The 15,661-nt window shown below is 36.1% G+C and overlaps 1 protein-coding gene across 5 annotated transcripts in view; it reads right to left on the bottom strand.

Annotated features, from left to right (window-relative positions):
• Window positions 1-224: 224 nt before the first annotated feature.
• Window positions 225-15,661, bottom strand: part of STAG2 (STAG2 cohesin complex component) — an 80,898-nt gene continuing 65,461 nt past the window's right edge. For 3 of the 5 annotated variants that reach the window (XM_064463307.1, XM_064463309.1, XM_064463308.1), the window contains exons 23-34: window positions 15,476-15,568; window positions 12,837-13,011; window positions 12,285-12,424; window positions 10,997-11,098; window positions 9,076-9,224; window positions 8,404-8,532; window positions 7,865-8,070; window positions 7,249-7,438; window positions 7,053-7,163; window positions 5,345-5,471; window positions 5,025-5,102; window positions 225-2,133 (exon numbers count right to left, since the gene is read on the bottom strand). In XM_064463307.1, the coding sequence (XP_064319377.1) occupies window positions 2,110-2,133; window positions 5,025-5,102; window positions 5,345-5,471; window positions 7,053-7,163; window positions 7,249-7,438; window positions 7,865-8,070; window positions 8,404-8,532; window positions 9,076-9,224; window positions 10,997-11,098; window positions 12,285-12,424; window positions 12,837-13,011; window positions 15,476-15,568 (1,524 nt within the window). In that variant the 3' untranslated portion in view covers window positions 225-2,109. Of the gene's footprint in view, window positions 2,134-4,119; window positions 4,431-5,024; window positions 5,103-5,344; window positions 5,472-7,052; window positions 7,164-7,248; window positions 7,439-7,864; window positions 8,071-8,403; window positions 8,533-9,075; window positions 9,225-10,996; window positions 11,099-12,284; window positions 12,425-12,836; window positions 13,012-15,475; window positions 15,569-15,661 lie in introns of those variants that run through there. The other 2 variants (XM_064463311.1, XM_064463310.1) reach the window with 2 other exon arrangements.

The raw sequence follows: 15,661 nt of genomic DNA, 5'->3' as shown, positions 1-15,661 counted from the left end.
TTATTACCCAATTAGTGCTTTATTCACATTTTAAAAACTTGTACAATTTATTACAAATATAAAACAGTGCAGTTTTTCATACATTATCCCAACTCTGAGACAAACACTTAAAAGACATGGAAAAAGATTTTGATTTCTATAAACATAACATTTGCATTACTCATACCCCTTTCTTCACTGTCCTCCCCTAACCCCGATTTAAAAAGATCAAACATACAACATACTGTAGGTTTATTTTTATTCAAAAAGTTACTGTCTCAAGACATAAATACAAATCAGAAAACAGTACAATTAGGACAATAGAATGTGGAGGACAACAGGTTAAGGTAAATATATAAAACATTTTTAGCTGGTTGAAAACAAAGCTGTAAGAACTGCTTTCACAAAGAAACACTCCTTCAAGAGTAAGAAAAATCAACTTAAGTTTAAAATCATATATACAGTCCTCTCAGCAGTTCTATTAAATGCAGTGGTGTGAAAAACAATATAGGCAGTACTTTTAGACATGAGAGTATTTATTTATGTAAAATGAGTTAGGCAGATCTAGTTTTGAGTTTGTTGTTACCCCATGACTTAGTAAAATAATTATATTTTATCATGATCCTTTAGATAATCTATGGTTTTTGGCTACCACAGCCGAATGTTTAATTTCTGAGTCTAAAAACAGGAAGCCTTTTTGTATTCACCCATGTGGGGAGATTCTTGTATTGCAAGCGTATTAAGGCATGGAATGATTAAAATAATATACCTCAAGAACTGAGAGACAACTGACAAAAAATATACATATGTAATATAAGTTAATATTTCCTTTAAAATGATGTCTAGCTGCCTAAGCCTTGCAAAATGAGTCGATGTCAAAATGGCATAGATCCACTTTCTGTTTTAGACCAAATTTAATTTATTTGTGAATGGACACAAAATGAAGTTTAAAGCTTAGCTTTCAAAGAATATTATGGGTTGTTTATGAATTTCTATTATCCAATCTAATTTACATACAGAGGAAATGTACTGTAACCTGTTAGAAGTATCTTTAACCTGAAGACTGCTTGCAAAGACAGATAGATAAAACAATATAAAATACAAATTTAAAAATCATTTTTAAAGCATGAATTCTCATGCTCTTCTATTTTTAAACATTGTTAAACTTTCAATATATTTCTGAAACCTCATAATTTTAAGTTGGAATTTAAAAGTAAGAAAAAACTAAACAAACTGCGCAATTATAAAATCAGCACCAATTTATATATATATATAATTTTATTTAAAATTTAGATCCCTATTCCCACACTCTAATAAGCTGTATAATTTTTGTTTAGAATTTTTCTGCAAACATACTACAATAAGCTTCTTTTATTTGGAGACAAAATACAGTGGCACTACTGGAAGGAATTTCACAACATTACATTTTTCTTAAAGGACAAGCAAACTTTCAGGGTTGGTAATGGGCAAGCATGACTGAGATCTGTTATTTTCTGGTAGCTCATAGTTTATGGACCTTTCTGAGAAGGCTAGCGTGAAGCTTTTGGAATAAAAGTGTGGTTTAGATTAAAAAGCTGTTAAAATTCTGCTTTATGTATTTTTCCCCATGATTAATTAATACAAACCTTCTGTTGCTGAAGTTTGCATTTAATTTAAAATACTGACACTCTTCTGGTTCTATCACTGTAAGAAAACCAATCCATCTATTATTTCAGTTCATGGATGTAAACAGCAACCCAGCAGAGCTCATGATTATTTAGTATAGCCAGCAAATGTAGCGAGAGGCACTCAAATCTGTACCGAACACCTCTCAGACTGTTAGATTAGAACTCAGAGGGAATACTTATAATCCAGAAATAAACTGATAGCACATAAATAAAATATTGACTTTTTTTCCCCCAACAAAAAGTGTAGCTTATCCTCAAATTGTTTACTTGTCCTTTACATTTCCTTTTTTTTTTTCAGGCAAACAAAACTGCCCCTTCAATGCACTTGATCTTGAAAGCATGTCATTCTCCTTAGAGAAAAATCTGTTCAGAATTTCACTGTATCTACCACAATTTTGTATTGAAAAACTTCCTCTTCCATTTAGAAAATGACTTCACCACTGATTTATTTGCTGCTCTGGTATTAAAACATTGACACCCCAAGAACCTAAAAAAAAAGTTAGAAATGGTGTCAATTTGTAGTCTACTACACATTTAACAAAAAACAAAGCAATTAGTATATGATTTAAGATTAAGACACTTCAAGATACGTTAAGGCATTATAAGTTTATTTTTCTTCCAAACCAGATTCACCACACTTCTGATTTATGTAATGATATGAAAAGGGCACCTCATTCATTAGAAAGTATTTTTTTCCACACTTGAAATTAACTAGATCCAGTAGGAATGTGATAAAGACTGTGCTTTAATTGTTTTAGGTAATAACTGCAAAATAATTTTTAGTTAGTTGCCTAACTTAGGCTTCTTGGACAATGGCATTCTATAAGCCTTAATTTGATTTCAAGCGTGTAGTTTCCAGCAACTAAGCCTGGGAACAAAACACTCTATACACTGGCTGCTGCTGTGTCTGTGTTCATAAAAACAACAGGTCATCTCGCAGCAGCTAGCCAGGACACAAACTTAATATTTCCTATTAAATAGATCAACTCTGTCAGGAAGACATTGAAAAAAATCAAAAAATAATCAGGTAAAAATCAAAATACTGTCCTTCAGCAGACTGTGTGATTAAGTGAAGAAAAAGCTTTCCTCAAACAATCAGTTTTCACTTCCCATGTGGGAGCAAGCCCATATACTTTTCTATGCCAGTGGAAGCAGCTATCACCACTGATACGTCAAAAAATTCCCCAGAAGATCCAGATCTCGACTGTCCTGGCTTTTACAGAACTTTATAAAATCAGAAAAAGCCATGAGAGACTTTCTTTTCCTGAACCTTAACACTGCTGTTCACATTTATCTGTTTACAAACCAATTTTTACTATTCTTGGTATTAAATTCACTTTAGATGCATGATATGATATAGCAGACTAAGACCCAACTGCCTCTGGCGGCAGCAATAACTGAACTCATCAAAAATGAGGAGACAGACTAAAATTTTGACCATAAACCATGTGCATCTGAATAAATTAAACAGCTTTATTATGTCTAGGTCTATTGAAAACAAGTGCAACAACTCCAAGAATAACGGAGCTCTGAAATAAATTATATGAATAAAGAAAATTAACCTTATTCAGAGAAGATTTTTTTTTTTTTCATTTTTGAAACTGGGTTTTTTACATTTAAAATACTGATAAATTCAGCTGATTTAATATGGATTCATGTTGTCTCCTAAACTGTTAGCAGAGCTTTCCTCATTTAGGCAGTTAAATTCATTTAGGTGTGTTTTATGCTAATGAGCAGCTGTGTTCTGCGATACAGCTGTTTTCTGCAGTCCTGCTTCCAGGATCACCACCCTTGCCGCGTCCTGCCTGGGAGAGAGGTTTGCTAGATGGTGCCCCCTGACCGTACCAACTCGTGTCAGCGCAGCACTGCTCCCTCCGTGCAGAGGACCAGCACACAGCGTGTTCTGCTGGCACACCGGGGCAGGCCAGTGCTGGGCTGGCTCTCAGAGCTGGCTCCAGCAGCCTGCAGAGCAGTACGACTGTAAGCGGCTGCCATCATGTGGTGCTAGTCCCATGCTGCAGCTACAGAGCGCCTAGCAAATCCTGGGCTCACGGGGGATGATGAATGAGAAATAAAGGAACAGGAAAAAACCTAGCTAAACCTAGTAAACCTATTGAAACTATTCTTCATTAGTTTTAGAAAGTGAAAAGCTGAAAGGTTTCTGAAATCAATGAAACGCACCTGTAGGCAACCAAATTTTCAGCATTATCAGAATAAAAAAATAAATGGCTGGTATTTCAGAGATCGATCAATTAAAAATTAAGAAGGGGAGGGGAAGAACTATTTTAAAACAGAATGTCAGAAAACAGGTGATGCACTTTCTTGGTGTTAACTCAAGAACAGAACACACAACAGCTAGATGCACAACCTAATCTGATTCATTACTACTAAAGCAAAGGCCTACTGGTACAAGATATATATGGATTTGCATTTAAAACAGCATTTAAGACTTCTTTCTCCCATAACAAGAACAGGTTCACACTGCAACAATACTGTGAAAAAAAATACATAACCGTCTTCCAAATTCCACACCAAGCTGTCCAAGATTCCCAGGAAGCCTTGTTGTACTGTCCTCTGCTGGCTTGCTGCAGCTTGTTATTTCCAGTGTAATTTTGTACCAGCTACACAAGGTCAAAAATGGCTGCATACATTACAAGTGGTTCAAGACAGAAGGAATCCCTCATGCAGATTTTTAAAAGAGAATAGAGACTGCAGATTTATCAAGTCGGAAAAAAGGGCAACTGCAAGCAGAAACTACAGACTTCGGATGTTTTGGACCTAAAACTTTATATGGAAAGAAAAAATACCTCTCATCTCTATAAACAGATATCTGTATTATCTCTATTTTCTCCATTATCTTACTTATGCACAAAAGTAAATATGCCCATTTAAAAAAAAAAAAAAAAAGAACAAAAAGAGAACAAAAAAAAAGCAAACCATCTAATGCTGACAACTGGTAATGATACCAGTCACTCAACTAAGCTCATCACAGCAGGAAACTTGCCTTTAATATTGTGTAGACACAAATTTTTTTTATTATTTTTTTTTTTTTTAAGTTCTTTGCTACCAACCTCTGCAAGGGTCTTTTCCATACCAGATGTGTTTCCTTCTCAGATTCAAAGGCTTTTGAATTTTATATAGCTACATACGAAGTATTAAGAACAAAAATCCTATAAATCTGCAAAGAACATTGACTACCTTAGAATTTATGAAGCTGAATTACAGCATAAAATATTTCATTGACTGTACCAGTCTGCCAAAATAAGCTAATGAAGACACCTTAAGATTGCATTCCTTGCATTTAAAATTTGAAGGAAGAGAGTATTGTAACACGAAGACTGATTTTACATTATTTTCCTCTTATGTAAGTTAACCTACCGATTCATCCATGATTGAAGCGGGGTCAAAGAAATCTGGTTTTAGTTCCATTCTTTCTCTCCTGTTCTTTGATGGTGGCTTTAGAAAAAGCAAGCAAATAAACATATTAACTGTAATTTCAGGAAAAACAGTGGTTTTAAACTGTAATAAATGAAGCCAATTCCCATGGGGTAAGAATTTACAGGGGATAAATGTTACTCTCTCAAATGATTATTACGGAAAGTGTTCTTGCTTTTTGTATGGCAGTTTGAAAATATGCTAGTGCTTAAAGGCAGAAATCCAAATCCAAAATCCACTAAAAAGACAAGTAAATTTCTTACTAGGTCTATGTCCATGGTGTCAAAATCCATGCCTTCATTGAGATCTTCAATCCGCCCTTCTGATGACATCATCACGTCTTCAACAATTGGCTCTTCATCGTCTTCCATTAGACTTGTGCCACGTCGACTGAAATGAAAAGAGAAAGCATACTGTTTAGCACTAAATCAAGTTTTTATCTGAATATTTAAAAAGTTAATGTTAGTAAGGAACTGCCAACAAATGATAATTCCATCAGATAGAAAAGAAATTAAGTAGTTAAATGCATAACTACTACTAAATAAAGCTGGTATTTAACCAGCTAGAAGATACCAAGAGAGTGAGGGAGAATGGCTAACAAAGATCAATTTATGGAACTTTGTGGTACAATCTCTAGATGGGTATTCTAAGAGGCTGCAGGAATTGATAAGCAGATCAAAACCACGCCTAATTCAGAGATTTCCATGCAGGTATTTACCCTCAAATGAGAAAGAACGTAAGTTTTGACGCCTAAAGAAAAACTGTTCCTGCCTTATGACAAGGCAAGGAAGAACGTCTTTGTGATAAAGTGGACGCATAAATCTATTTTCAGATATTCCCACACACTCCCTCATCCTCCTTCCTCACAACTTCTACATGCAACATCAGACCTTATGAGAAAAGTAAGGAGCCATTCTACTTTTACTGACTGGTGTCACTATATTAAAAACAAAAAAAAAAACCCAGTCAAACAAAAAGCCCCCACTATGTTACATGAGGTGCTGGTATTAAAGAATTAAACGCAAGTAGGGGAAAGATGTAATGCTCCTCAATATATACATCCATAGTTTTAGTTTACAAATTCTACTTTCCTTCTGTAGAACCACTGAGTCTTCATTGAGACAGAGAACATCTAAAACTAGTCTTCCCCTCCTCAGCTAAACTAGCCCTGGAACATAATTTCATTAGCGTGCATGCCAAAACGCACACAGGATGAATCGCAATTAAGTAAATGACACTGCAGTACAAATGTATGACCTCTGAGGGACAACATTCATTTTTAAAAAAAAAAATTAGACTGCCTTCGTCTTCATTCACAATATGGAAGACTTCATAAGGTTTTTGCGTTTAGGTTGGCAAGTTCTACAAAAACTGGTACTACAGGATTCCTCTCGACTTTGGTGTCAATTTAGGTCAGAAACATCTGTATCGATCACAGAAATGCTGAAGACAGCAATTTCTTTAAAAGTAATACTTTTTTTTTGTAAATAAGAAAGCAGCTGAACTCTTTCCTTTGACTTCTAGTAAGTCTAAAGAGCAGAATTAAACTGAGCAGAAATTTTCTGCTTCACACATTGAACATCTATTTTAAAATTTGTTTTTGTTTTATTTCTAGAAGTGATTCTGCAGTCAGGAACAGATATAGATTATGTTTCACATGTTGTATTGATTATATGTATATGCTACAGATAGCATTCAGTTCAGCAACCAGTTCCCTTTATTACAAAGCTCACTACTATTTAAGTTTTCTGGAATTTAAGTTCAAAAATAAGCAAGAAATCACACAGTCCCATATTACTAGCTGCATCACCATGCACTTTTATCACTGCTTTACTAAGGCAACTTAAACCACACAAAAACCATACTCAAGAACTAGAACATGTATCCCTCTTTGAGGACAGAGAAGTAACACTGCATTTAATAAACCCTCCCCTCCCCAAACCACTGAAGGATCATTTCGCTCTCACTCACATAGCATGTTGCAAGTTGGTTCTCAGCTTGACGTAGTTCATCGCTGCCCTCTCCTGTTGTCGCGCGGCTTCTTCCTGTTGCCTTTGAGCCAACATCCACGTTACTTGCGTGCTTAAAAAGACCATTATTCTATTTTAAACATGAACTGGTTTTGTGTATTAACACTAACACAAAGCAGACCTACTCATCTACGTACTTGTAATCGAGTGGAGCTTGGTGGTGTTCAGGCTGCATAGGATAGACACCCATATAACTTTCTTCAGGTCGCAATCTCTTGGGCTCCCTCATTATTGTGGAAGTAAGCTGAGGTGTCTGCATCATGACTGGTGTGTGCATTGTCTGCTCCCTGTTCAGCCACATGCTGTCACTACTGCTGCTTTCTTCAGCTGGAAGGAAGCATAGGACATCAGTAAACACTTTCAAACTAGTTTAAACATTCAATTTTAGCATGACTTAAATGCACGTACTTTCTGCTTCCTGAGAATCAATTTCTTTACTTTTTGCTACAAAGACATACACATGCCCCCAAAAGGCCTGGATTTATAACCACTGGCTAGAGTATGTAAAATACTTTTATATTCTGTGACTTAACACGGCATAGTGCTTTTCTTTCTTTTTGTGAATCAGTGTTATGTTATTCAGACTCTTTAAATGAACAGTTTTCCCACTAGACATATACATACACAGAAGTTACCCTGTTTAAAAAAATACATTAAAGCATATGAATACACTCAAGCTAACGAACAGGGATTGACACGTGTCGTTTATATGAATATCTACTCTAGGAAATCTTAAGATGAGAAAAGTTCTACCTTCAGGTACTTTCCGTTTCCCTGTTGCTGGCTTTGTCTTCTTATTTCTTACTGTAGATCCTCGACTACTAATTCCACTAATCACTGACATAGTATCATCATCCCCACCAGCTAATAAAGAGTTTCTGTAGGACATGAGAGGAAGCCACACATCTTCTCTTCGTAAAGACATCTGAAAGGTCATAAACTTCTCCAAGTAAACATACCTTTAAATGGAAAAAAAAAATATAAAGATGCAAAATATCTGTAACAAGATGTTAACGTGTCAAGATAAGTAACTACGGAAATTAACACCCAACGCTCCTCATCCATTTAACAAAAAGGCCTGACAACAGCAAATCCAGAATATTATTTCTGTTCATCCACTATAAAAGAATAACAAGGATAAATATAATTTACCCTTTGTGATTATACTTGACTGCTCATGTGCTGAAGATTCCAGTTCATGTGAATGTAATATACATAAATACATATTTGTTCAGATGCATGTCTTTCATGGTTATCATTATAAATATTAAGAATATTAAGAAAATACTTACACTGTTCTTTTGTCTTGTCTGAGAAGTTTGGAGGAGAACTCGCTCAGAATATCAAGAAATGCCAAATTTAATGGTGGGTGGCTCTCACCTTGTGGATTAGGCTCCTTAAAAGCAAATTCTATGCCATCCCTAAGAAAAAGTTAAAAATTAAGTCACATAAAGCACAAACTACAGAAAGAGTTCTAAGCACTGGGAGCTATCAAAACTGAACACCTTTCTCCTACATCAAGAAAGCAATAATTCGATGTTTCCACATTCTGGCAAAAGAAGTGAATGCTATTCTTAACTTGAATCTGGATGCACTCTGTCATCATGTTTCTACCTTGCATTTCAGTTTTTCTGCATGAGGCCACATGACCACCACTGACAACGAACTGCATCAGTTCTTACTGTTACAGGTCAAACATTAAAAATACTTTTTCATGATAGCATCAACACTGCTATAATTTACCGGTTCATACAATGATGCTGAAGGAACATCAACATTATTTAACATCTGGGTTTAATTCAGGGACAAAACTCCAGTCATCTCCTAATTTAAAAATGGGCTATATCATCTCTAGTGCTGATGTGTTTTGTATTAACAAACTGATTTTGAAATACTAAAAAGGTATTTTAACATTAGTCAATAAATGTTTACAAAAAGGGAAGTAACACAAAGCACACAATTACTTGTGTAACATAGCAATAGCTTCTCTTGTTTTCAACTGATCCAATCCAAACGTTAAAGCAAAACGTCGAGCAAGCTCCTTTATCCCACTGAATGTCGGGGACGATCTGTCAAAATTGTAACCATTTTCTTGAATCATTTCATTGAAGAGCTGTAAGGAATGAAAATGGAGATTTAATAAAAGGTTATGCCAAACTTTGGATCAATCAACACAGAGCTAAGCTTCAGTAAGAATGTGTTTTACAGCTTCCTTTTTCTTAATTCCACAACCCCAAAAAAAACAAACACGGAGGTTTAAGCCAAGTCAAGGCTAGCCTTGAGGAGTCTCTCATATAACACTTAATAAACCAAAACCAGACTTACTAGGGCTATGAACATTTTCTCATTTATAGATACGTTTTGGCCCATAGTTGCATACTTTTATGTTGGTGTAGCTCACTGCAACTTAGTTATTCGCTTTATCTACTATCACTTCTAGTATTTCTTCTCTAGTTTATCTCTGAAGAAGTTTTCCTGGAAAAAATGCTAGTTACTTCTTTAAATTTACATGTGGGCATTTTTTGTTTTGTTTTGTTTCGTAACACTTGGGTCCCCTCACGTTACTATTTTTATTGCCGTATTAGGATTGTGTAAACTGCCTTCCCATTACACGTGTCATTTGTACCACATTCACTTCTTCTGTAGGCCCTTTAGAATGTGTCTGGTTATTCATAAGACAGAAAAGGATAGCATTTGATGAGTATCACAAAAATTTGTGAAGTCTGGTGTAAAGTCCTCAAAATCTGTAGGAGTATTTAGTTGCATGTTTTATGTTGCAGTTCCACCAGCTACTGGAAGTCATGCTGCCATCAAAAGGAGAGGTGTCATCCTCCCTTGTATTGGCAATAACCACACACACAAACCAGCTTAGGGGCTTCACAAGAACTTTTTCTGGCTAGTTCTCAACCAGAGGCTCAATATCTAGATCTATATCCACTATGAGGCTCTATGACCTCTAGTTTAAAAAAAAAAAAAAAAAAAAAGAAAGAAAACCAAAAAACACAAAAAAACCAACCAAAAAAACCACCCCACCCCAAAAAGAAGAAAAAGAAAACAAAAACCAACCAACCGAAAAAACCCAAATGTGTGGGGAGACAGAGGACAAATTACAAATTGGGCTACATGTTTCCTTTCAACAATAGCAGGGATCTATGTTGGATTACAGTGGTTTGCAGAGATACGGCTTTATTGTTCTGATCCTGTAAGTAAGATTCATGCAGATGGTGCATGTGAGCAGATGAATCCGACTCTGACCTCGACTGAATTCATCAGGTCTCCACACAAACAAGCTCATTTACTGAAGAGAGCATTAAATCATGTTTTAATTTCAAAGATTGGTGAAGCCCCTACCAAACATTAAGAAATACTGAATTACTAAAACTTCCCCTTACTTCTCAGAATAGTTAAAAAAAAAACCCAAACCAAAACAAAGACAAACAAAAAAATCAAAAAAGACAAAAAACCAACCCCAAAATCCAAAGCAAAGCAAAACAAACAAACCCACAAAAACACAAAACCCCACCACACAGGCAGGAAGTGTTTCCCTTGTTTATCTGTTCATGAAGAAGTAAACTAGCAATTTCACAACACATTTTTGAATATGTGACTCAAACTATTGCTTTAGACTTATGAAGTGAATATAACTCTGTGATACCTTCTTATTTATCAGCCTCTCACATACATTTTTCATAGCACAGTATTTGGTAAGTATAGGAAGACTTCTGGTTTTTCAAATAGTTGCAGAAAACGTGTTTCAATTTAGACCTATCTATCCCTACATTTCGTAAGAATATCTTCATTAATACCTCACACTAGCTATTAAATGACATGACATGATCTACAGTATGGAATTTCATGCATAAAAATATTATAAATCATTCTTACCTGCTGCAAGCTAAGAATAAGCGTTTTAGCACACTGGATTTTGTCTATCTGTCTTGTTTTACTCATAGTTTCCTTAATAATATCACCATAGTCATTGTAATACTAGGAAAAAATTAAAAAAAGGTTAACTTTCCATTTTAGTTGAAAACATTATAACTACTGAATTCTTCAGAAAACAACATCTAGGGTTGTTAAAAAAAAATCTTTTTAACACTTTCAGAAAGAAAAAACCTAACATGTTCATTATTACATCATCAAAATCATATACTAAAACACCTCCCAAATGATTAAAAAAACCCTCAGATCAGGAAAAGTATATCCACTTCTTACCATTCTTGTCATTACTATTAATTTAGAGGCAGAACGACCTCTATCTTCAAGGCCATGACACATTTGTTAATGACACGTGTTCACCCCTTCAGGGTACAAGATTAGAATCTGAACTTTTTTGTAACTCCTGTAACTCTGGTGGGGAGTTTTCTATTTCTCTGCTGAAAGGAAGCACTCATGGGCAATGTCATAGCCATAATTTTTCCAATAAAGACAGCTGCTTGTTCAGTTATTGAAGTATTTCAGGTTTAATAAAGAACCAATTAGTTATTTGGAGATTCAAAATATATGTAGGGCGCTCACACAGACAAAAGCAGGCTGCCCAAATTTTAAATTTTTTAAGATAATCACCAAGGAGCAAAGCTTTATCGTGTTAGCAAAATCAGAACTCATTATTGTGCAGCTATGAATCCCAGAAGCCAAGACAGGGGTTTTATATTTAAATAAGATAGAAACAACTATAAAAAAATAACTTCTTTCAAGGGGGGGGAGGCACACAGCAGGCAGGGAGCAGAACTCACAGAACTTTTTTTTTTCCCCCATTTACAAAGTTTAAGCTCTAATTATTTGATGAGTCTAGACAGACATCATGGAGTTGATCTTTGTGAGAAGACTCTCAAAAGGCCTGCTAAACTAGTAACTGAATTAAAAATATACCACTGACTAGGATAAGAAAATAAATCTATTAGAAACAATGTAAAAAACCATAATTATCAGGTTTCCTTCCTCCCTGCCCACTACCCACACACTGGAACTGTGAAACTAATCTCAGTCATTTTTTCCCTTCTTACGGAAAAAGAGCTTTGAAAGACCTACAAACTACCAACTCTGGAGTTTTGAATTCATCACATTCTGAATTAGTTACCTTGTAAGGTAAAAAATAAGTTCTAATTAGAAAATCCACAGCTACTGATTTCTTGTAGTTTTATGAAGCATCACTACTAGGCTTCAGATTTACCTTCATATATTGCTTGAAAATGTCTGCAGCTGTATTCATTTCCACCACAGTATATACAATGAGTTTACAGAAAGCTGCAAGTAGATTTCTTCTTTTGTGTAATGCTTCAATTTTGCTAGCTTCATCATCCTGCTGTCCATCTAGAAAGAGTTCAGAACATGAAAACTGTTGGGTTTAAATACTTCATATGTAAGCATTTATATGTAACATGATATGGGCTAGTGGTCAGGATTCAGAAAATCAAATCTCGGTTCTGACAGCACTGCATGTAATTGCCCACTGACAAGTTTCTTTTCCTGATACAGAGACACTTATACTTGTGCCTATTAAACCAAACCTTTACCATGGTTATCCTACACGTCCCCAAATAATAAAAGTGCTCTTATCAGCTGCTGACTTTTAAAAGACAGACCTACCTCTGTGCCCACGCACATCTCTCAATGCCAGAAGAAAAAAACCAACCAAACAAAAAAACCCCAATCACCCACAAAGTATAGGCAAACATCAGTTAGAAGGCAAATAATATCAAGGAAACACTTATTTTGTACAAACCTGCACTATTATTATCATCATCCTGATCAATGAAGACATGATCTAAAATAAAACTGAGAAGTTCAGATTGCAATGAAGAATCAGGAGTGTAAACAAGTGGCTCCAACATGTCACGCCCTCCCGTCATAATCTGATGACTGAAGATCATCAACACATCACACAGAATCGTGAAAGCCTATTAAAAAGAAACCTTAGTAAATATTTGGTTGGAAACCAGATTTTATTTAGAATAATGTATATCCACTTAAAATATTTAGAGCCCAATGGTGTACACAGGCCACTTAGGCCCTAAACAACTACACAGGCCAACTGGAAGTCAAAATATACATAGTTTCTTACAGGTCTCCAAATAAAAATATGCCATAGGTGAAGCCAACTAAATATCAAAGCATTGTGAGATTAAAACATGAGGAGCCTGAAACTCCCAAATTCTGCCTGACAGATACATTAGGCCACTAGAGAACTTTGTGGACACCAATCATAGCACACTTTTTAAAATTGTTTTGATCACATTTGCAAAACATCTAGCAGCTGAGGTAATTCAATCCCTTTAAATCCTAAAGTATGCCTTGCTTCCAAAAAAGCAACCACCTCTTCATTTTGCTGGCTAACTTGTGCATCTGGTATCAGCTTTAAATGTCTGCACTCCCCCTCCCCAGAAAGTTCAAATGTATCAGTACCTAGCCTGACATTCTTCAAGCTATCAGACCAAGGCAACACCTTGCTTAGTGCTGCACCTCGTCTCTTTGACTCTGATCTCTTAAGTACATCCATTTTAATGACCAGATCTGCTCTGTAACTCCTCGAAGAAAATATTACTGATTTTCTGGTCACAAAAATACAAATGCCCCTCTGAAGTCCCTTGTGCCCTTTCATGAGATTAGAGAAGGAAAGCAGAACCATGGTTATTGTACCCAATCTGACTGAAACAGTTCTAGTTTCTAGAGCATTCAGCTGAGCCTGAGAGTTTTACAGCCTTTTAAAGAGACCTACACATAGCTTCAGTAATTTTTGTTACTCACACTTTCGCACCCAACACCTTGCAATTGTGACACTAGGCAGCTCTCTCACATAGAACATCCCCATTCAGTTCCAGGAACTTTCTAGTTATAGCAAGTTTCAAAAGCTGCAGTTGTGCGACTCAGTAGACCAGATTTTCAACTTCAAGCTCAACCATGTTATTACTACCTTTAGCAGCATAAAGGCTCCTGGATTTCTACTTTTTTAATTTAAGTATTATATCCAGAAGATAAGTTTGGTCCTTTCCCCACAGAGGGATACTTTTTTTTTTTCTCTTTCTCATTTTAGCATCCTACAGGTTGTTAAAGGCATTTACTTTGAATTAACCCGGCTATCAGTAACCTGTGCTCTTCATTGGAACCTGAAACTCCTGTGAGCGTCCTGGCTAGAGAATAACTTGACCACAGACTGGAAGAGACTCAGCACCTACAGTTTAACTTTTTCCTTTGACCCTGTGACCCTCAGGACTCAAGACAAGTATTTCCCAAGATGATGTCTTAATTCTTTTTGAAACCGGAGGGGGAAAAAACCCCACCCAAAACCTTCATGTCTGCATTTTTCTTTAAAAAAAGCCGGGACTTTTGCCTCCTGCCTGAAACGTTAGGCACTACTGGCATGGACTAAATACCTACGTGTTTTTTGTCTGAAGTATCCAAAACCTTAGTTCCAGCTAAAACTCTCCCCCTCACAGGACAACATGAGGGACTGACTATAAAATTGGTCAAATGAAAACTACTCACATCCTTTCTGAGCAGTACATCATTGTCGAGGCTTCCAAGCATTTGCTAGACTGGTGTCCAAATATCTCTAAACAATACTGTTAACAACTGACCAGTGTGTGAGGGTACCTAAGGGTGACCACAAAAGAAGAAATACCACTTCCCAACAATAAAATCCCCCAGGTCACAGTCCATACGTGGGCATGTATAAAGTACCCATTCTTTTTCTCCTGATTCAGAGATCCCAAAAATCCTGGGACTTTGAAGAACCGAGGAATATATTCTGTAAGTGGCATCATGGTGAAGGGGAACAGACAGAGAAGTTGCTCCTGTATGCCCTCACAGGTTTACAGCAAGAGGAGGAAAGTAGTTTTCACAGTTCTTAAGTGGATGGACACATATATGTCAGAGTACAAATGTGGGAACATAAAAGCATTCAAAGACAGAACTGAAACAATAACTTCTCTCTTTTAATAGCTGCCCCTAGCTCTTCCAGCTCTGAGTCTGAGTCCACAATCGGCTCCACCAGAGGTATGTGTCATCACCACATGGTAAGCAAGAGCTTTGAAATGGAACTCTTCCACCTAACCTACAAACCAGAAGGCTACAGGGTGCCTGCCCAGTCTGCTGAAAGAAAAACAAAACCACCCTCTGAATAAAAGTTCATGCTGCCTAAAATTACTTGAAAGAATCAAGTTTAAATTGATTCTGAGATCCTACCTAGATTACCTGAAGGAGAGCAAGCATACAAGTACAGTATGGATGCACAAAGGTCATTCAGCCTAAACATTTAAGACACACCACATGCCCACTAAGTGCTATGTATTAGCAACAGGAACTTTTCAACTGCTTTAGAAGTGTAATTTTAGAAGACTACAAGGATAAACAACAGTCACTAACCTGTTCCTTAACAGCAGTGTTTACATTGGTCAGGTAGTGTTGACAGATTTGACAGAATACTCTCATCTGCTTCTTTAGACGTAGAAGATCCTCCTTTAAAGAGAAGGATTTCATATAAGTTTTTTTTTCAGTTCTAGTTACATTGAGCATATGCATTTTCACAGAGCTTCCCAGCACAGACCTCAA

This window comes from Phalacrocorax carbo, chromosome 11 (genome assembly GCF_963921805.1).
Source record: "Phalacrocorax carbo chromosome 11, bPhaCar2.1, whole genome shotgun sequence".
Lineage (NCBI taxonomy): Eukaryota > Metazoa > Chordata > Aves > Suliformes > Phalacrocoracidae > Phalacrocorax > Phalacrocorax carbo.
The sequence above is the reverse complement of the archived record's forward strand: the minus strand, read 5'-3'. Positions and strand labels throughout refer to the sequence as shown.